General features: G+C 35.3%; 1 protein-coding gene across 1 annotated transcript in view; it reads right to left on the bottom strand.

Annotated features, from left to right (window-relative positions):
• LOC105340170 (stabilin-2) overlaps nt 1–19,126 on the bottom strand; it is a 28,534-nt gene extending 9,408 nt beyond the window's left edge. The window contains exons 1-26 of the mRNA XM_011446086.4: nt 18,697–19,126; nt 16,522–16,607; nt 16,185–16,254; nt 16,001–16,096; nt 13,150–13,284; nt 11,483–11,685; nt 11,067–11,200; nt 10,913–10,973; nt 10,524–10,688; nt 10,137–10,283; nt 8,625–8,771; nt 8,401–8,463; nt 8,196–8,309; nt 7,937–7,987; nt 7,730–7,810; nt 7,267–7,425; nt 7,001–7,054; nt 6,573–6,695; nt 6,303–6,389; nt 5,992–6,103; nt 5,566–5,776; nt 5,317–5,413; nt 4,603–4,758; nt 4,155–4,250; nt 3,779–3,922; nt 2,937–3,079 (exon numbers count right to left, since the gene is read on the bottom strand). Of these exons, the coding sequence (XP_011444388.3) occupies nt 2,937–3,079; nt 3,779–3,922; nt 4,155–4,250; nt 4,603–4,758; nt 5,317–5,413; nt 5,566–5,776; nt 5,992–6,103; nt 6,303–6,389; nt 6,573–6,695; nt 7,001–7,054; nt 7,267–7,425; nt 7,730–7,810; nt 7,937–7,987; nt 8,196–8,309; nt 8,401–8,463; nt 8,625–8,771; nt 10,137–10,283; nt 10,524–10,688; nt 10,913–10,973; nt 11,067–11,200; nt 11,483–11,685; nt 13,150–13,284; nt 16,001–16,096; nt 16,185–16,254; nt 16,522–16,607; nt 18,697–19,060 (3,299 nt within the window). The 5' untranslated portion in view covers nt 19,061–19,126. The remainder of the gene's footprint in view (nt 1–2,936; nt 3,080–3,778; nt 3,923–4,154; nt 4,251–4,602; nt 4,759–5,316; nt 5,414–5,565; nt 5,777–5,991; nt 6,104–6,302; nt 6,390–6,572; nt 6,696–7,000; nt 7,055–7,266; nt 7,426–7,729; nt 7,811–7,936; nt 7,988–8,195; nt 8,310–8,400; nt 8,464–8,624; nt 8,772–10,136; nt 10,284–10,523; nt 10,689–10,912; nt 10,974–11,066; nt 11,201–11,482; nt 11,686–13,149; nt 13,285–16,000; nt 16,097–16,184; nt 16,255–16,521; nt 16,608–18,696) is intronic.
• Between the last annotated feature and the right edge of the window lie 1,839 nt (nt 19,127–20,965).

Here is a 20,965-nt window from a genome sequence, read left to right as displayed (position 1 = left end):
TCAGCGTTAGCAACGCACTTAGCAACGGGTAACATTAACAAGAGGCCCATGGGCCACATCGCTCACCTGAACAGCAGTTCCTTGTAACATTACATTTCGTAGCATATGCTTTTTCTATTTTAAACATTGAACCCCTTTCTGGGGACCCAGGTTTATGGTTGGCTTGAACAACATAAATAGTAACATAGGAATGAAAATGTGAAGCACTGCGGTGGGACCGCACGTACACAACCTGAAAAACTGAACATAGCAGAGTTCCACTTCAAGAGGAATAACTCTCAGACTGTACAGAACACAAGAAAGATAACTCTTGGTTCCACTACATTAGAGTTTACACAATTTGAGGATCCTTGCATAGTAATCTCACAAACTGTAGCATTATAGTTCTCGAGAAAAACTTTTTAAAAACATTTTCAATATATCTTTCTATGTTAAACTTTGAACCCCTCTTGGGGCCACAGTATTAGTCCAGTGCTAAAGTTTTTATTATTTGGAATCTACATTATTTAAGGATGCTTGCCTAGTTATCTCACAAGCTGAAGCATTATAGTTCCCTAGAAAAAGATTTTTCAACATTTTCCCTCTATATTTCTATGCTAAACTTTGAACACCTCTTGGGGCCCCAGTATTAGATTGAGATCACGGCTTTTATAATTTCGAATCTACACTATTTGAGGGTGCTGACGTAGTTATCTGACAAATTGATGCATTGTAGTTCTCGAAAAGAAGATTTTTAAACATTTTCCATATATACCGGTACTTCTACATTTAACTTTAAACCCATCTTGGGTCTCTAGTATTAGTCCAGGGGTCACTATTTTAAAACTGTCGAACCTTCATTATCCAAGGTTGTATGCATGATAGTAATCTCACAAATTGAAGCATTGTAGTTCTCGAGAAGAAGATTTTTTAACATGTTACCTTTATATTTCTTTAATAAATTTTGACCCCATCTTGGGGCCCCAGTATTGGTCCGGAGGTCACGATTTTACCAATTAGGAATCTACATAAGCGAAGGATGCATGCATAGAAATTCCACAAACTAAAACATTGTAGTTCTTGAGAAGAAAATTTTTAAACTTTTCCTTTATGTTTTTTAAAATGTTTAAATTTTGAACCCCTCTTGGTGCCCATCAATTGTCCGGGAGTTACAATTTTTTGAATCTACATTATTTAAGGATGTACATGTATGCATAGTAATATCCCAAACAGTTGCACTATAGTTCTTGAGAAGAAGATTTTAAAACATTTTCCTACATATGTTAAAATCTAAACCCCTACTGGGGCCCCACTTTTTGTTCGGGGGTCACGATTTCTACAATCTTCACTATGTATACAACCTTTTGTGTATGTATTGGCATTTTTGGTGAAGTGGTTCTTGAGAAGAAAATTTTTAAACATTTTTCATATGTAGTTCTATGTTAAACTTTGAACCCCGCCTGGGGCCCCAGTCTTGGTCCGAGGGTCACGATTTCTACAATTTAGAATCTTCATTATACATACAAGCCTTTGTGTAAATATTGGCATTTCTGGTGCAGTGGTTCTTGAGAAGAACATTTTTTAAACATTTTCCTAAGGTATTTCTATGTTAAACTTTGAACCCCGCCTGGGGCCCCAGTCTTGGTCCGAGGGGCACGATTTTTACAATTTAAAATCTTCACTATGTATACAAGCTTTTGTGTAAATATTGGCATTTCTGGTGCAGTGGTTCTTGAGAAGAAGATTTAAAAAAAATTTTCCTATGTATTTCTATGTTAAACTTTGAACCCCGCCTGGGGCCCCAGTTTTGGTCCGAGGGTCACGATTTTTACAATTTAGAATCTTCACTATGTATACAAGCTTTTGTGTAAATATTGGCATTTCTGGTGCAGTGGTTCTTGAGAAGAAGATTTTAAAAAAATTTTCCTATGTATTTCTATGTTAAACTTTGAACCCCGCCTGGGGCCCCAGTTTTGGTCCGAGGGTCACGATTTTTACAATTTAGAATCTTCACTATATATACAAGCTTTTGTGTAAATATTGGCATTTCTGGTGCAGTGGTTCTTGAGAAGAACATTTTTTAAACATTTTCCATATGTTGTTCTATGTTAAACTTTGAACCCCGCCTGGGGCCCCAGTTTTGGTCCGAGGGTCACGATTTTTACAAGTTAGAATCTTCACTATATATAAAAGCTTTTGTGTAAATATTGGCATTTCTGGTGCCGTGGTTCTTGAGAAGAAGATTTTTTAAACATTTTCCTATGTATTTCTATGTTAAATTTGAACCCCGCCTGGGGCCCCAGTTTTGGTCCGAGGGTCACGATTTTTACAATTTAGAATCTTCACTATATATACAAGCTTTTGTGTAAATATTGGCATTTCTGGTGCCGTGGTTCTTGAGAAGAAGATTTTTAAAGACATGCACCCTAAACTTACTGTTTCGCAATTATCTCCCTTTTGAAAAGGGCTGTGCCCTTTTTTTTAACAATTTATAACCCCCTTTCCATAAGGATGCTTTGTACCAAATTTGGTTAAATTTGGCCCAGTGGTTTTTGAGAAGAAGTTGAAAATGTGAAAAGTTTACAGACGGACGGACAGACGGACGGACGGACGGACGGACGGACGACGGACAACGGGTGATCAGAAAAGCTCACTTGAACCTTCGGTTCAGGTGAGCTAAAAAGTGTTACATGCGCGAAAATTATGCGCGTACGGTTCGCTGTAGAATTCACGTTATTCCTATATAAAAGCAGTAAACTTTTCTTAAAAATTAAGACATTCAGTATAACAAAATAAATAGTGCCTGTTTGGGAGGATAACAGTTGAAATTGACACCCCTCGAAAACCATTGTCAACCTCCGCTTCGCGTCGGTTTACAATGGTTTTCTCGGGGTGTCAATTTCAACTGTTACCCTCCCAAACAGGCACTATTTATATAGTACCACACTATGTCTTACTTTATAAAACTTAGCACATTGTCTTCATCAGAGAAGAAGTCCTGTTCTCTGCGCCTGGTCAAGAAGTCCATGGCGGCGTCAGTGGGCGCAAAGAAGGTATAGCTGTCCAAAGTGTACTGTAATATACTGTCATCTCCCAACAGCTGCAAGATATCAACCATACACTTCTGTATACAGGGAAATTTTTGCCCCCGTTCTGTTTTCACTCCTCGTTATCATCGCGCGAATTTAAGACAGGGCGATTCCAATGTTTAAGATTATTTCCAAGTAAAGACAACTGTGGGTAGGCGAATTCAAGACGGGACGAAAATGTTTGCAAATGTAGAAGGGCAAAAATACCAGGCGAAAATTAAATTACCATTAATCAGGTATTGTAGATTGGCAAATAATCACGATGGTTTTAATTTCACTATGTTCGCGATTATTTTTTTTCCCCGCGAAATTAAATCCATCGTGAATACTATCATTAGTTTTCAAACACGTTTCAATGCTTATATTCTGATCAATTGATTTTTAAGCAGCGTGAAATTAAAACCATCGCGATTGGTACTTTAATAGAAATCGTGAAATTTAAACACCGTGGAATTAAAACGACTTACAGTATTAACATCCAGTCGCAACAATTGCCGTAAGGGTTCTACTTATCATTTAGAGGTAGTCAAAAATAGAAATTTAATTGTAAAGTGAGACTGAGGCATATAAGCCCAAGGTACTACACGATTGCAAATATTTGTTTAAGTTTCATTTAATTGAAACGTATCAAAATGAACTTATTGTTAAAAACATTGAGTTGATTTTATGAAATGATCATATATGTAATTACAACAAGAGTAAAGCCTTACAGTGAGGAACGAAGCTACTTTTGTCAGATCTGGGTGGTTAATGACAAGTTCGTAGATGGTAGGGATACAGAACACCCCGTCCCCGGCATACCCTCTCTGACACGTGCAGTTATTGAGACCAGGGGCCAGAGGAGTACAATCAGCCTGAAAGGGAATCAAGAACATTTGGTGGTTCTTGTTTGACCAAGAAATCAACAAAAGCTTGGCCTTAAAATTGTAATTGATTGGTCTTTGTCATGTGATCACCCTTGTGAAATCTTTTTGGTAGATATATATATAAATGATTTAATTTGTATATACAATTTAAACAAAACGGTGAAAATAAGTTTTAGAAAAAGATCATTACTTTTCCTAAAACAAAAACACTTTTACATACCTTTGAGTGGCAACCGCCATTGTGGTAATTGCACATATTGTTTGGAATACAGAATGTTCCGTTGCCATGGAAATCATCGTTACACCAACAAAGAGACTACAAGTTCAAAACAGTTTGCATAATTCACTATTGCTAATCAAATAACTCAAACAAGTGATGGTAAACCAATTTCTATTCGCGTGCGACAACATTTTACCAGAATTTGATCAACAAGAATATATTTTTCGTCCGAATACATTATGCGTTGCAAACTAGTTTTTGATGTGCCTTTAAAATAATCATAAAATTTTGTCACTAAGGATGATTGTATTGGGCGCGAATAAGCCGTTGTGAATGTACTCGGTACAGTACGTAAATTTACCCGGTTAATTGCGACATTAAGTCGTCGCAAAAATAAGTTGGTTTATGACACACTAAGAATACAGTATAATATTCCTCCGCCACTGACCGTGTTGTGTGAGGGGTCCGTCCTACAGGTGGCCTGGGTGTGGCAGTGCTGGTGGTCCCCGCACTCTGATCCTGGGTAACAGTACCTCCCGTCTCCCGTCCACCCCTCATTACACGTACACGTGTTCCCGCCCGGTCCGTCCATCTTGCATACCGCCTGTAATTTTAAATGCAATTTGTTATTTGTAGGTTTTTTTTCATGTTTTCAGTCAAAATAATGATTACTCACAATTTACTAATGTTGCAAGCGATGGAAAGGAACTCTTTTTATGTTAATAAAAGATACATGTTATATTTCTACGAAAAAAACAATACTGGGCAGATTGAATATTTTGCTGCATGGATAATTTGTAACGATTATGCTGATATATGAATTAATTAATAGTTCATTAATAATTTCCTTTAGCAGTTCTCTGAAACTGAAATTGCAGACTTTATTCTAGTCGGAAGATGGTATCAATATTGTTATCATAAAATGATTATACAGTGCGTAAGTCGTATTGCTTAGCAGTAATTTTAGTAGAAAAAAAACCCCGTCAACTATCAGGAATGACGGCCATTCGTAATCACCAAAAAAAAAAAAAACTTCCAAAATTTTCGATAGCTCCTTTTCGCAATAAATAATTAACTTAAAGAGTGTTTAATTCTTTTGCATCAATGTTATCAATCAGAGTATATGTACACTTTTTTTTTTAGACCTATATGGGGACAGTACCTGCTGGTGACAGCCGCCTCTGTGAGGTTTCTCGCAGGGGTTGATGGGTTTACACTGTACGTCGGCGTCTCCTTCATAACCCGGATCACACACACAGCTAAAAAGTAGCAAATCACAATTTCGTGATTTTAGAAAATAAAAAAAATAGCAGATGATTGTAAGGATTTTCATCTTAAAAAAATATATTGCAATTTATCTAAAATTTGATAATATTGATGCTGTGTCATTGATAGTTTAATCGTATTTTACCGGAATTCTGTCCCGTTTCGAATACAAGACGAATCAATGTGACACCTCTTCGTGTGAAGACTGCCATAGCATGGCTTGGGGATGAGGTCGCAGTTTTCTCCAACATACCGGGACGGCCGACGACTCCAAAAGAACGACTGTGTGTAACAAAATTTACATTTACCATCTCCATCGGGTCCATTGTTACAATTCCCATGGACGCACGTACAAGCTAAGAAGAAATAAAATCAACTTAGATATTAATCGAATAAATTCAATCATCTAGTAAATTTAAAGTTATTCAATAGTTATACCTTTATATTTGAATTAATTCACTTAGATTGGTATTATTTGGGTGAACAGAGGAAACATGTTATGTTTCTTCGAAATACTAAAAGAAATAAATAAAAGATATTATGACAAAGATATTGAAATTTGAAAACTCACTTTGGTTGCATCCTGGTCCGAATTTCTTCGGATCGGAGCACATGTCACAAGCGGGACCCTTGAAACCTTCGTCACAAACACAAGTCCCATTCCCATCTTTTCCGTCAGTACACTACGGTTTATAAATAAACGTTAATTGATTTGTACTTATATCCTATTAAGACGTGATACGCACAAAAAACTACATGTACATGTACACTTTATTTTTACAGTGTCTATTGATGAAATATGTAAATTCAGACCGATGACCACGTCAGCCTTGTACAGGACATATGGCTACAAGTAAAGATATTTCTGGTACACTTTCTAACCTTTCCTTTCCCGGAGCACTCGTTCTTGTATCCGCCGGGACACAAGGCACATTTGGCGCCAAAATATCCGGAACAACAGGTTGATGTCTGATAAAAAAAATCAATGAGTTAGTTACTTCAACATTTCTGCCAAAGTTGATTATTTTAAATCTGGACTGAAAAACTGAATTTCTGATGATCAAACACCGACAAAAGACATTTATAAAACAATAAAGACACAGCATAATTTAGACTTAAGAATTAGGAAAACATAACTTGGATTCTGTTTACCGATTTTGTGATGTTGCAGGTTGCCCGGCAGCCTGTACTTGTGGTGAACCATAGCAGCAGTTTACCCGTGTCAGGGTGTCTGTTGACCATCGCCTTCCGTAATGTACAGCTGTCTATCTCTCCCTTAAAGGAAACAGTGCATTTATTAGAATAACAGATACAGGAAATAAAAAAAACTTCAAATATTTCTTACTGCATACAGGGAAATATTTGCCCCGTTTTATTTTCGCCCCTTTCGACCTCGTTGTCAGCGGGCGAATTTTAGATTGTGCGAATTCCAATGTCTGAAATTATCTCTCTTTAAACACAAGTGTGTCTTGGCGAATTGGAGACTGGGCGAAACTATTAGCAAGTGTAAAAGGGCGAAAATTACACAGTGCGAAAATAACTCTGTATTCAGTATTCTATTATTTGCGCTTTTCACATACTGTGGGGTCACCCTTTTCACATTGCAGATCTGCAAAACACGGTCCACAGTACCCCTGAAAATAAAGTTAAAGACGGACGTTTTAATTGTTTTTTTTATTGGCACAATTAAGCATCAAAGCACGTCAACGAGTGAGTATAACACATCCACTCTCTATTATCCAAATTATGAATTTTCAATCATAGTATTTAATAGTATTTTATTTCAATCACGTGATCTGCAAGCAGTGAAAACCACGTGACATATTGTGATAAATCCAGTATGTACCGGTTCCTCTTCGGTTGTGTTTTCATAACCACAGATGCCCGGCAGGATTTCATCTCGTTCCATCGGTAGGAGCACGCTGTCTGTATGGTAAAACAAGCCATTGGATGCCGGTATGTCTGTCTGTGTGATGTTGGTCTCTCTGTCCAACCGAATCTGACCCTAAAGATGGACAAAATATAAGTACAGAGGCTGTAGAGGTTTGTCAGATTTGCTGTGACAAATCAAATGTGAAGTCTTTGAATTGTCAGTATTTTTTTTTTCATATTTTTTCATATAAATTAATGTTGTCTAGAAAATGGTATTTTACCAGGCTATATAAAGTTTGATTTTAGGCGTACTTGATTTTCAAATCTTGTTCATAAAACGCGTTTGTAAAAAGAAAGAAACGACAAGAAAAATTGCTGTATTTTCTAACTACGTTTGTGAAAATAAAGTGAAGGTATGAAAAAGTTTTTTGAACTACCTGGGTCGTTATTAGAATCGGGACGACTGATTTACTGTTGGTCTGAATCGTTCGTCTGTTGATGAGATCCGCCACCTCAACCTGAAAAATCAAAACAACTCGTAATACCGGGGGAGTTCGATTTACACGTTCTAAGAATAAATCGAAGTACATGGTGAAGTGAGTTTTGTTTCTTGGGTATGATTTTCAGGAAAATTTAGGACTTACTGTTTCATTAACAATTTGATGTCGTAAAATCAGCTGCAAAGAACGTAGTCCCTAAAATTCGAGAAAACAATATTTTGTCATCAAAGTGCTACAGATTTCTTTTTATATGATGTGAAAAAAACCCCTTGAAAATCAATGTAAAAAAAGTTAATACCAAATACATTCGGTAAATTAATCAGTTGACAAGTAAATTGAGAACGTAATGAAGTGAATATGTTAATAAGAAGAATATGGAAGGGGGAATGAAAAATGCCGTTACTTCATCACTTTGTAGATAATCCAGAACACCGACTGGCAGGCTATCCCAAGCACTGTTACTAGATGCAAACACAGTGATGTTGTCCTGCTCAAATTCGGCTTGAAGCCCGGCCCTCTGAAATGGAGAACAAAAAAAGGCCTCAGTAATTTTTTTTTAATTCTATTTTCAAAAAATTAAATACCGAATCGAAAATTGAACAACGTACAATTATGAGGGATTCCATCTTGCTGTACCGCCTGGATTCTTTGAGCAGGGTGAAAATGGTTTTCTTGAAAGAACAGAAGAAATTAATATAAAACACTATATATTGCAATTAAAATATTCATCTATTTGTAAATAATAAAATACAGACTATCTAAAAAAATATTGATAAGGAAAAATGTTTTAAACTGCAAAATGCAAACAGAAAATGTAATGTGTGCGTCGTACCGAATTATCGCCCTTGACGTCGGCCGAGTTGGTCAGTAGCTTCTGGACGACATGGATGACTCCATTAGACGCAGCAATGTCCTCTTTAACCACAGAAGACCTGGCTCTTGATCCACTCAGTCTGTACCGATAGGAAATCTCTCCACGCTTAAAAGATATACACGTAAGATCTGCATTATCTTTTCAACAACTAATATCAGCGTTTTGACGGAACAATCTATATGCCTTGTTTTGTCAAGTATGCTATACAAGGGTTGATCCAAAAGTAATGTCACACTTAGCACCGCGCTCCTCATTGACGCGCTATTGTATAAAATAAAACATCAAAATTTTCTTAATCAAAATTTAAGTTCGAATTAAAATTCTTATTAAATTTTGTTGAACAATAAACAAGATATTGATGTTTATAGCATAATATATACGTGACATCGCCGCGTCATGAATTTACATCTTTTTAAGCTTTGTATAAATGAATAAATTACATGCTTCAAAATTTGAAAATGCCCCAAACAACACAATAATTTAGAAGGGATATATTATTAACTTGTTCTAACTGTTTTGAATAATTAGGGACCATTACTATCCATTTCTGATATCTGCCCAATGGCTTTTGTCTCTAGATCAAGGGATAAAAAGGCTGGACAGGTGAATAGTGATACAATGCATTTTTTGCTTGATTGGATAGAAATCGCTAGAAAATGTATTGGAATTAATGTATCAACCTAAAATTGAGAGTGAGTGATTGGGTACTTAAACGTGGTTCCAATACCTTATAAAAGCATATGTCATTTAATAAATAAATTAGATAGATAGAAGACATACGCTCTGAAGGAAAATTAAAGCCGAGTTCTTACGTCAATGGCTATATCGTAAAGCTACGTTCATGATATCTTGATGAAACCTTGACAAACTGATCGCACATTAAATAATCCAACATACTACTTCATCGATTGCCAAAAAATAATTAGTTAATACGTGAAAAAATTGATCATAAAAAAGTAAAATGGAGCATCGTGGCGAATTTATATAGAGTACTAGTTAGTACGAAATTCTAACAGAACGCCAAAGATCTAGAAATGACGTGGCTAGCGTGCGGCGATTATCTTACCTCATCGATCATGCTCTACAAAATATATTATCCTCAGAAATAATTATCACAGTGCATTAACATTTTCAGGTCTAAATTAAATTAGGTAGATACCTTAAAGCACGGACTTTTGTCACTTTACGCGGATTTTTCACGATTTTATCGCATCTGTGACATTACTTTTGGATCAACCCTCGTATATACGATAGAGTTCAAGAAGCTGCTCATGTTTCTTTATAAAATGACTTAACACAAGTGTATATTTTCAAATTGGAGATGCCAGATAAAAATCTAGTAAATAGAGGGACTAATTTATTAGCTTGACAATGTACGTTTATTGTTTGATACTTAGGAAAAAAAGGTACAGTGACCCCCTCCGCCCATTCCTCTTGCTCTACATGCCTGGATTGACACTTTTCACTAACCGATTTGGTCTGGATCTCCGCCGCAGTACCTTGTAAAGTGTAAAAGGTATCCATACGTGTCAGATTCTCCATTGTCCACTTTCCGACAATGATGTGTTGTCTTAAAATTTGGCCAGCTGTGTCTCGGTCAGCTAAAAACTCGTCTATCTGTTAATTCGTTAATTGTTCACCATCAAGAAATGCAAATCATGATATTAATTCAAAATTATTTCATATTTCTTAAAATTAAAAGAAATGATAATGCGTTTCTAATTATTCAAACATCTTCTGTTAAATTTGTTAGGCCATTTTAATTGTTATATTTGAATGTAATTCGGCTTATTGAACATAATAGTTAAAACAATCAGAATAAGTTTTTTTGGCAGAATAAGTTTTTTTGTTATTTACATCCATCTTTCTGTAAATCGTCCGGAACCCATAGTCTGTGGGGAGGAACACAGTGAACGGACCGTGGTAACGGAACTCGTCGTGATAGATGTTCTTGACCAGCTTGATGGACCAGGTCATTTTGGCCTCAAGGTCAGGGTCGCTGTTGTGTATGTCTTCCAAGACCTAAATTTTCGCGAGAATTCAAACTCTTGAAAGAACTTTTGAATGCAACGAACTTTGTTGTAAAAGGACAAGTTTATTGCACGCCTGATAAATTGGTAGTAAGAAGGCTTTAATCTATCATCATTTCTTTCATTTTCAATATAGTTTTATTTGATTTAAATAAAATTTAAGAGATATAAATAAAGAATAAATGAGAAATAAATAAATAGAAATAGTTCACGTACGCCAAGTAAATTGTTAATGCAATAATGTCCAGCACTGGCATAACCTTCATGGCATATACATCTGTGTGTGGAAAAGAAAAACAACAATTTTAATTATAATCATTTCCCGTCATACTCAATTATATTTAACAGAATATTTTTATTCATTAATTACACGTGTTGCAGAGGCCCAATCATGCTGCAATCAGCATTTTTGTCACAAAGGCTGCTATTGGTCGAACACAAGTCGATAAGCTCGCATGTTTGATTGGAGGAGAGCTCATATCCAGCCTTACAAACACAGTCTCTCTGTTTAAAGAAAAGTAAAGGACTGAAGTTGAAAAAACATTGAGAAAACAGATAAAAGGCAATGCACTTCCATTTCAATATTGTTTTGCTTCCGTATGATGTGATTTGTCAGACAAACATGTAGGATATAATGCTATACTGAATTACTTTTAATTCGATTGTCTGTAGTCATCTTTATAAAACTAATATGATTCTTGAAGTTTTATGAACTGATACTAAAGGAGATTTTTATGATCATAACTCTTCATGAAACTCTCATTTATTTATCAGAAGGCTTTGTACCTTTCCTGGAGACCTGTAAGTACATATCGACGTCGTAAAATTACAGCCGCCATACATCTCTTGGCAGGGATCGATAGGAGTACACACGTAGCCATCTCCTCGGAACCCCTCTAGACAGGAACAGTTGTACTGTGCGGGTCCGGTAAAGATACAGCTTGCGTTTTGGCTACACTTGTGTTTGCCATTTTCACACATGTCCACGGCTAAAATAGAAATGGAATAAAATAATAGTAAACGAATTCATTCTGACCTTAAAAAAATATTAAACGTGACTGTCTGGACATATCTAATATTTCTTCATTACAAACACCCAATGAACACGTGATGCACTCAGCAGACTGCGTTCAAGATCTTAGCAGCTAGCTATCTTAGCTGCTGGGTTCGATAAACAGGCTGTATTGAATGCACTAAATGAATAAATGCTGTTTGTTGCTAGGCTTTCTTATAGCTGAAGACCATATAGCCATTACTTGGAGCTTGGAACCTGCTGGGATGTTGAAAGCGGCCCGTAAGTCGGTTTCATTTCAAACTAACATCATGTTGACTGATACATCCTTGTTTACGTGTTGTTGACTTACAATTATGAATGCTTATGATTTTTTGTGCTAAAATAATATTTTCAAGTAACTTTAAACACCCGGCACTGTATTATTCAGACACTAGATGATGAAACACAAAAAGACTAGTGTTACGGTATAAGATCATTGAGGAAAATGATGGGGCGGGACTGTCTACATAACATCTTCAAAACATTTATTTGGAAAGGCAGTTTCCTTCAACAGTAAATATGCATGTCCATGTAAAGGAAAATAAATTGATTTTGGTTTCAACATACATGTATATGTAAATCAGTATCACAATGTGTTGAAATTTGATGTAGAAACGGTGAATATTTCTAAAACAACATACTAAGTACATGTACTAGTATATTAATCCTCACAACGCATAAAATAATATAACTGGAAGCTTTTAAATTATTATTTATTGTCTATTTCCTCGTTTGTAAGTTTAAATTTCCTTCAAAACAACCTACACGATTTTTCCGAAATAATGTCAATTTGAATTATGACATTAACAAATGGTTATCAAAAAAAAATAAAGATACGGAATTATACAGTCCGACATTCAAGAGCGTTTTATTTACAAGTTACATTGTACTTTTGATTACATGTGTGTTATATGGTTGTAACGTTCCGCTCATAGCCCAGATTACACTTTACATACTTTTGAAATTGCACTTTTGTCTGTATTTACGAAAACATATTGGTAGCCAATGTTACACAGTATTTAACGATTGCAAGTTTGTAGCCTAGGTTACTCTGTATTAACGATTGCAGGTTTGTATCCCATGCTATAGCTACACTGCACTTAGGATTGCAGGTTTGTATCCAGGGCTACACTGCACTTAGGATTGCAGGTTTGTATCCAGGGCTACACTGTACTTAGGATTGCAGGTTTGCAGCCTAGGTTACACCGAATTTACGATTGCAGGTTTGTAGCCAAGGTTACACTGAATTTACGATTGCAGGTTTGCAGCCTAGGTTACACCGAATTTACGAATGCAGGTTTGCGGCCTAAGTTACTCTGTATTTACGATTACTGGTTATTAGCCCTGGAACACTGTAGTTACGATTATACATTTTAAGTGCAGATAATCCGGTACTTACGATTGCACGTGTGTTCCGTGGCGGTAACGTTCCGTTCATAGCCTTGATTACAGGAACAGTAGGTGTAGTTGGAGCCCTCGACCTGTACACAGCGGGAGTTCTCGCTACAGTTCTTGTAGTCACAACCATTGATCTCTGTCAACAATAAAAATAACTCATAACAACAACAACAATAACAACAACAACAACAACGTGAGGACAATGACGATGATAATCGGATATAATCGCCAACAACGAAAATGTACAAAATAAACAACAGCAATCACAACATAATCACCAGTATTATTTTATCAACATCCTTATCAACAAGCAATAAAGTAACAAAATCAACCAAATGGCGTGAATTGAGTTAACTTGTGACTTGAACAGTTCTAAGTGAAGAATTTTCCACAAATACTTAATGTGTAAACTATATGTACATGTACATGCATTCACAAAAAAGAAAACAGTAATAAGTTTCTTATGAAACGTCCCTTCCAATGTGTTTTGCTGGAAGAAAGAAATAAAAATAGAAAGCAATATATCTATACTACTATATTAAAACTAGAGGTACTGTGAGAAAGCTCACAATTGATACCCCCCTCTAAGAAAAATCATAACTCATGTATTTTTTCTATTATAGAAAATATTGAATGAATCTATTTCATCGTCCATTTTCTATAAATAACAACTGCTCTATTTTTTAAAACTGTTAATGCTTATATGAGTACACAAACCAATTTCTATTCTTTAAATTCCATTTTAGTTCAAGTTAACTGTTAATGCATGAGGACATTTGTATCCTTATGTTAACAAACATGACTCGAATCAAACGAAATTCCACATGTCAAGCAGCCACTTAATATAAACATTTTGAATTATTGGTATACTGAGCCCGATTTTTTTTTAACAATGACCTTGAACTTCCTCAATTGACCTTTGGTCAAGGTCATGACATACTCTCAGGTTTTAAGCATTCTAGATGTGAATTAAGAACTTCCAATATTTGTCCATTAGAAAGATTTGGACTGGACACAAGTTTTATACTTTTCTGCAAGTGACCTTGGCCTTGCCCAAATGACCTTGGGTCAAGGTCATGACAAACCCTTAGCTTATAAGCAATCTTTGTGTGAACTGAGAACTTCCAATGTTTCTCCATAAGAAAGATATGGACCGGACAAGAATTTTGCACTTTTTTCTGCCATTGACCTTGACCTTGTCCAAATGACCTTGGGTCAAGGTCATGACACACCCTTAGGTCATAAGCAATCTTTGTGTGAAGTAAGAACTTCCAATGTTTCTCCATTAAAAAGATATGGACCGGACACGAATTTTGCAATTTTTTCTGTCAGTGACCTTGACCTTGCCCAAATGACCTTGGGTTAAGGTCATGACACACCCTTAGGTCATAAGCAATCTTTGTGTGAAGTTAAAACTTCCAATGTTTCTCCATAAGAAAGATATGGACCGGACACGAATTTTGCACTTTTTCTGTTGGTGATCTTGACCTTGCTCCAATGACCTTGGTTCAAGGTCATGACACACCCTCAGGTCATAAGCAATCTTTGTGTGAAGTAAAAACTTCTAATGTTTCTCCATAAGAAAGATATGGACCGGACACGAATCGAACAGACAGACGGACAGACGGACGGACAGACAGACGGACGGACGGACAAGGTGATTCCTATATACCCCTCCAAACTTCGTTTGCGGGGGGTATAATAACAGACTCGATTTTTTGGGTTTTAATACCGAGATATTGGAAAAGTACTGTCTTTTGTTTTATATGTTTTAAATATTATTGGTACTTGAAGATTACCAATTTGTTTTTCTTTTTTCTTAATCAAACTTCGCGAATTAATAATCAAGAAAAATTCCTTTTAAAAATCCGGAAATCATGTGGATTTTTTGGATTTTACAATCTTGCGCATGCGCATTACATTCACGCTAGATCACGGGAGGCTCTTTAGTTTATGTTACCACAATATAACATTTGCATGGATAAACTCAGAAACGATATTACAAATATGTGTAAATTTTCATTGAAAATTGTCATATATTCTGTTCATCAAAAGAAATACGGGAGATAACTCTAATTCAGTGTATCTCAAGAGTTCCGAATGTCAACATGGTGTGTAAATTCGAAGCGAGTAAAAAAAATCGTTGGTGAAAAAGTGTTGAATTCTTCATTAATATGAATTAAAATTTTACATGAAAGGTATTTACAGCCTCAAAATGGTTTGTTATGACTAATTTGACTGTTATTTTCAATGCAGCTTCATTAATTTTTTCCAAAATCGTTTCGGAGCGATTCTTCTATATTACATGTAGCTACATTACGGGTACGGGTATATGGGAGGTATTTTAAATGTGGTGAAGTCCTGTCCCAAGACATAGTAACTGTTAGATTATTCTAACTAAGCAGAGTGTAGTGAAATTAATAGCGTTTTTGTAGGCTTAAGGTTTGGTTATGTAGTCAACATTACAATACGATGTATTGATGTAATACATATATTTCTTAAATGTCCAATACCATATGCAATGTCAACCCATGCACGCACGGGTCAAAGTCTAGTATTTTCTAAAATCTAGAACCTAAAAAAGGATGATATTTAAAAGGTGGACATTATTTCTAAAAACTGTTCTATACTGACGTAGTGTATATTTTGTAAGAACACCATCACAGACTAGCGTAAACGGCAATTAACTTGAGACAAACTTAACGAAAGCATATTGATTAGCAAATTATAAGGATAGAGTGAAAGTAGAATAATTATGTTGACTAATTAAGGTGGTATCAAAATCTTACGCGTTCGTACTTGGGCGCATGTCAACATGATGTATCATTAACTCTAAAATCAAATGTCTATACCTTCATCGCATCTGTCTCCATTCCATCCTGAGTAGCAATCACAGCTTCCGGAACCTAGAATTCCGCTGTCACATTCCCCATTTACACAGTCACAGGCTAAATAGGACAAAAGATTGTATGAGGCTCAAAAATGGCAAAAGGGGTCTTTGTTTGTAATACAAAATGGAAGAAAATTATAACTTACTTTCTGTACAATTTTCGCCATACACATTATTTTCTGAACATTTTTCACAAGCATATCCTGTGAAGTTTGCCTGGAAAAAATATGCAATTAAATATATTGAATAGCTATAATGTACAGGTAAGATGAACATATCAATAATCTCGAAGAAATAAAAACATTTGGCTGTGTGTTCTTTTTAGCTTTGATGGAGAAATGCATCTCCCGCTTAATCAAGTACATCGCCAAATAGTATGCATGTACATGTACATAAATGTATCAATTCAGAAAAGCGTTATTAAATTAACACTTAGCCTAGCTTATTGAACATCCAAATCCCGCCACCACACAAACCACCTACTTCACACAAGCACTCGCCACTTCCGGTTATTGTATCATTGCAGGTGCCCCTGTCATTACAAGTCTTCCAGTTGTAGGATGGACATGCTGCGGAATAGACAACACAAACAATACAAAAACAACATTAACAATTAGGTTTTAATTGAATTTACGTTTGCTTTTGATGTTATATAAATTTTTCAATTCCGTATAAGATTGTCCGCTGTCAGAATATATTAATATTTTTGCAAAAGTTTACGTTTTTTATATAACCTACAAATATCAAAACTGATTAAAGTTTAGGTAGATCACTTTTTATGAATTTATTCCCACAAAGAAACATAAACCATACTTCAAAATGCTTGTTCTCTATAGTGCTTCTTTAACTCTCAGTTCAAGGTGCTATTGACCCCAAACCACTTTCGCCGGAAATCTGACACACTGATCGCTATCTCGCTTTCAGCAAATTAATTCAGCAGGATATTTTGGTCAAATTCCTACTCTTACTAGAAGATAAGAACTCTTTATTCACCATTTAAGTCATATAACGGAGACAGTTGGATATTAACTCAACAAACACATTTTTGTTGACAGTGTGTACCTTACAAATGAAATACTACAACATTTATTCAAAATTATATACGATTTTTTACTTCGAACTATCTTAAAAAATAAAGCTCAAATTCAAAAATAGTATTTTCCATGGCTGTATTTTAAATAGCTTTCATCTTTTTTTTCTTTGGTGAGATTTCTACTTACGTTATTAAGCGATTACATGAATGTAGTCTAATTTGATTTGATTTACATTGTATAAAGCGACAAGGTATATTGAGAAGTCAAGGAAAATTAAACTTAGTATATAATTCCGTAACCGAAACATCTAAAAGTTCTGTTTTATCTATTTTTAAGTTTGATATAGGATTTTCACACCAATTTTCATTACGGTAATTTCACCCTCTTCCTAACATCAAAGAAGACATGTCTTGTTTGTGGTTTAAAAAAAAAATGATTTTTCAACGTTTGATGTTATATGTATTTATTTCGTAATTATCAAATCCAAATCTCAAAAAGATTCAGTTCATGGTCAACAACACCCACATAAGAGCAACCGAAATTATCAAATACGATATTTTAATAATTTAAATATATATAATAAGAAAAAAATATCGCTTAGCTTTAGTCTTTATAATTTACACATATATGTAATTGATTTTTATTTGATTTTAATTAAATGTTCAAGGAGATTTAAATAACATATGACTGTCATTTTACGACATTTTAAAAACAAAGTTTGTTTAGGAACAAAATATAACGAATAGTGATTCCCTCATCAAATCTCCATCACTTTTAAGAGGTCACAAACATTCATAAGGAACACGTGCTCAAACAAGAATATTCCCCAAGGGAGCTAGGGACCCGATGTCAAATTTTAGTTACCGGTGTTTGGGTGGCGTGTGTGTGTGTAAGGTTGGGGTCCAAGGCATGTATTCGGAAATTTTACTAAGTGAATTTTGCAGGGGGACCCCCTGAACCCCATCTATAACGGTTTTACCGGTCATGGAGCATTAAATTTTAGTCATCAAATTAATTTCTTCCTACAAAGAAGGAAGCAGCATAAATTAGCGTGCATATGACATAACGCTAATGGTGATTTGTGCCTGTAAACATGGACAGCATTGCTAGGTCTTCAGTATCTCGACTAACATCTTAAGAGGACAGGATGGTCGGGGCCATTTAAAGCCTGCACTAATCTCCTTGAGAGAAGAACTAAAGGTGTATATTTTTTTTTAATGAAGGTTTAAAGCTATAATATATGAATTGTTTTCTTTGTAAAATAAAAATTTCTAACTTAAAATTAAAAAAAATAGTCAATATATACATGAACCGTATAGCATACAAATCAGTTCAAAAATTGAACATATCAACTGCATGTGCAGCTACGTATACGTTCTATATACATGTATCTGTTGCATGGTATTTCAAGTTTATTTTAAAATTTCGCTCCCATTATCTTCACCTTTGGCAACAAGTGAACAAAGATGAGTTTGATTTTCTTTTCAACAAAAGTAACTTGCAACTGGCATGCAATTACCCTCCTTTTTTAGAAAACAAGACCTAATGCAAGCCTAGATTTGTAAACTCATGAGTAAGCTTGATTGATATTAAACTTAAAACTTATTAAACTTATTAAGCTTACCCAAGCAGTTGGGACCATAATAGCCATCGCAGCAGTACGGGTCCGGAATATTTTCCAAACAAATATGGGAACATCCCGTCGTAGTGATAATCCGGGGATCCGTTTCGTTTCCCATATTGAGATCTAACTGACAATTTTTATGTCCGTTATCTGTAGTTAGTTTCGTTGCATTCCTTGGACAATCTGTGTCCGAATTTTTAGAGCACAGAACACATTCTGTCTCAAATCGATTAGTCAAAATTCGCTCCATTTTACAAAAATCGTGCGTTTCTGCAAGTGATAAACAAAAATACCCGTGAATTAGCAAAACAGTCCAAATAATACTTTTAACATCCATATTGATGGATTTTTCTTTCATCTTCATTGATCAAGATGTCATAACTAGAGATTTGGATAAATTTATATGAATGGAGAAAAAATTGCATCTGTAAGGTCACGTGGTTATATGACTCTAGTCGCATTTGGTAGTCACAGGACACTTGATGTATCAGGTTCTGAGACTGCTGAACCCTAATTAGTTATCAGGCCCTAAGTGTTTCCGTCTTAAAGTGGGACTGTATATATTTGTTGCATTATTGTGAGCATACACCGACATAAGACAAAGGAAGTAAGCGTTTAAGGGATTATGATCAGCGCGATCTGGGTTATTATGACGTCTTAAGTCGTGGAAACTGTTACGGCTGAATCTAACTTGTATCAAAAAGTACCATTCACCGATGATTTGTCATTATCATAAGATGCATCTGTTATATTAGATAAAATGGGTCAGCAGGATTTTTTTCTCGATAAATTTTTAAGAACAGACACGAAACATCGTTTTTGAAAGGGGGGCGGCAGACCTATTCTAAAATTTTACAAGCAAGAAAAGGGAATCTTATTCGCCAATCTTAATTTAATCAATGGGAGGGGGTGCTTTCATTACCAATTATCTATCGTCATTTTGTTATTTTACCGTTGATTTTTTATATCCTCTCAAAACAGTGGGAACAGCTTCTTAAAAATTCAATTTTCTTGTCTGTTCTTAGAAAAAGGGAGGTTGCAGGAACCCCCTTGCCCTGGATTTTTTCAAGTCAGACCATATTCTAATAAATCTTTTGTCGTCATATCGTTCTTCCTTACAGCCTTTATAGTGGTTATAAGTATGCCATTTATGGAATGACTTAAAGACATTATACCCCACTTCGATGACCGGCAATATAACTGATATAGAAACAAAAAGTTTTAACGCAACATTTAATGTCTAGTTACTTGCAGCTGTATATACCCTTTAAAAAATGAATGTCAAATAGTTTCATTTTTTTTCTTAAAATGAAATACCTAGGTGCAATAAGGGCCAATAAGCTTGTTTCAAGTTTCAAATGGGTCTTGCCTTGACTGTAGATTTATCAGTGTCCTCAGACCCCTCGGTCTTTCGAATATTAGTTTAAAACAACCACATCCGTAACGTCATACAAAAGTTTGTCAGTCTTCTCGACCCCCCCCCCCCAATCCAATGTCAATTTTTAAAACTTAAACTGTTTAATTTTGCAGTTGCATTCATGTGGGCATTTAATTTTCTTGCTATAATTTCTTAAAAACATCTATTTAATATATAAATATATATATATATATATATATATATATATATATATATATATATATATATATATATATATATATATATATATATATATAGTCGTCAATCCAACATTCCACCACCTCAATCGGTACGGCTGTAAACAATTATACCAGGAATGTGAGCTATCCAAGCGTCTAATTTGATCACCTGTAGGGCACAATTTAATGAAGACATGTAGCATCAGGGGGAAGGGTGATGGGCAGGGGCGGGAAGGGGGTCGCTCTCACTTATTAGAGCAGCAAAGAATTTTCTTCAATTTACATGTAAAAATGTGAATAATTATTGACATATGCATGGAGTTGGCCTCTTACTTCTTGAATCGAAAAAAAAGAAAAAAGAGAACTGAATATGAAAAAAATTTGAAATTATAGGTATACTACGTACCTGTAGTATACTTCTTCCACCCAACCAACGGATTAGGATTTTTATGATTTTGTGATTTTAGGAACTTGTCTGATAATTCCCTTTTATTTTTGCTTGTCAAATTTTTTTCGGATGAGTCTCCCCCCCCCCCCCCCCCCTCCTCCACTTTAAAAACCGATGTTACGCGCCTGAACTGTTACCTGTGGAAGATGTAAGTTGTATGAAATTTTCACAATTAAATATGTTCATATCAAAGCAACTATTTCCTATTTGGCTTTGTTTTTGCAT

The sequence above is a fragment of the Magallana gigas genome, chromosome 4 (genome assembly GCF_963853765.1).
Source record: "Magallana gigas chromosome 4, xbMagGiga1.1, whole genome shotgun sequence".
Taxonomy (NCBI): Eukaryota; Metazoa; Mollusca; class Bivalvia; order Ostreida; family Ostreidae; genus Magallana; species Magallana gigas.
The sequence above is the reverse complement of the archived record's forward strand: the minus strand, read 5'-3'. Positions and strand labels throughout refer to the sequence as shown.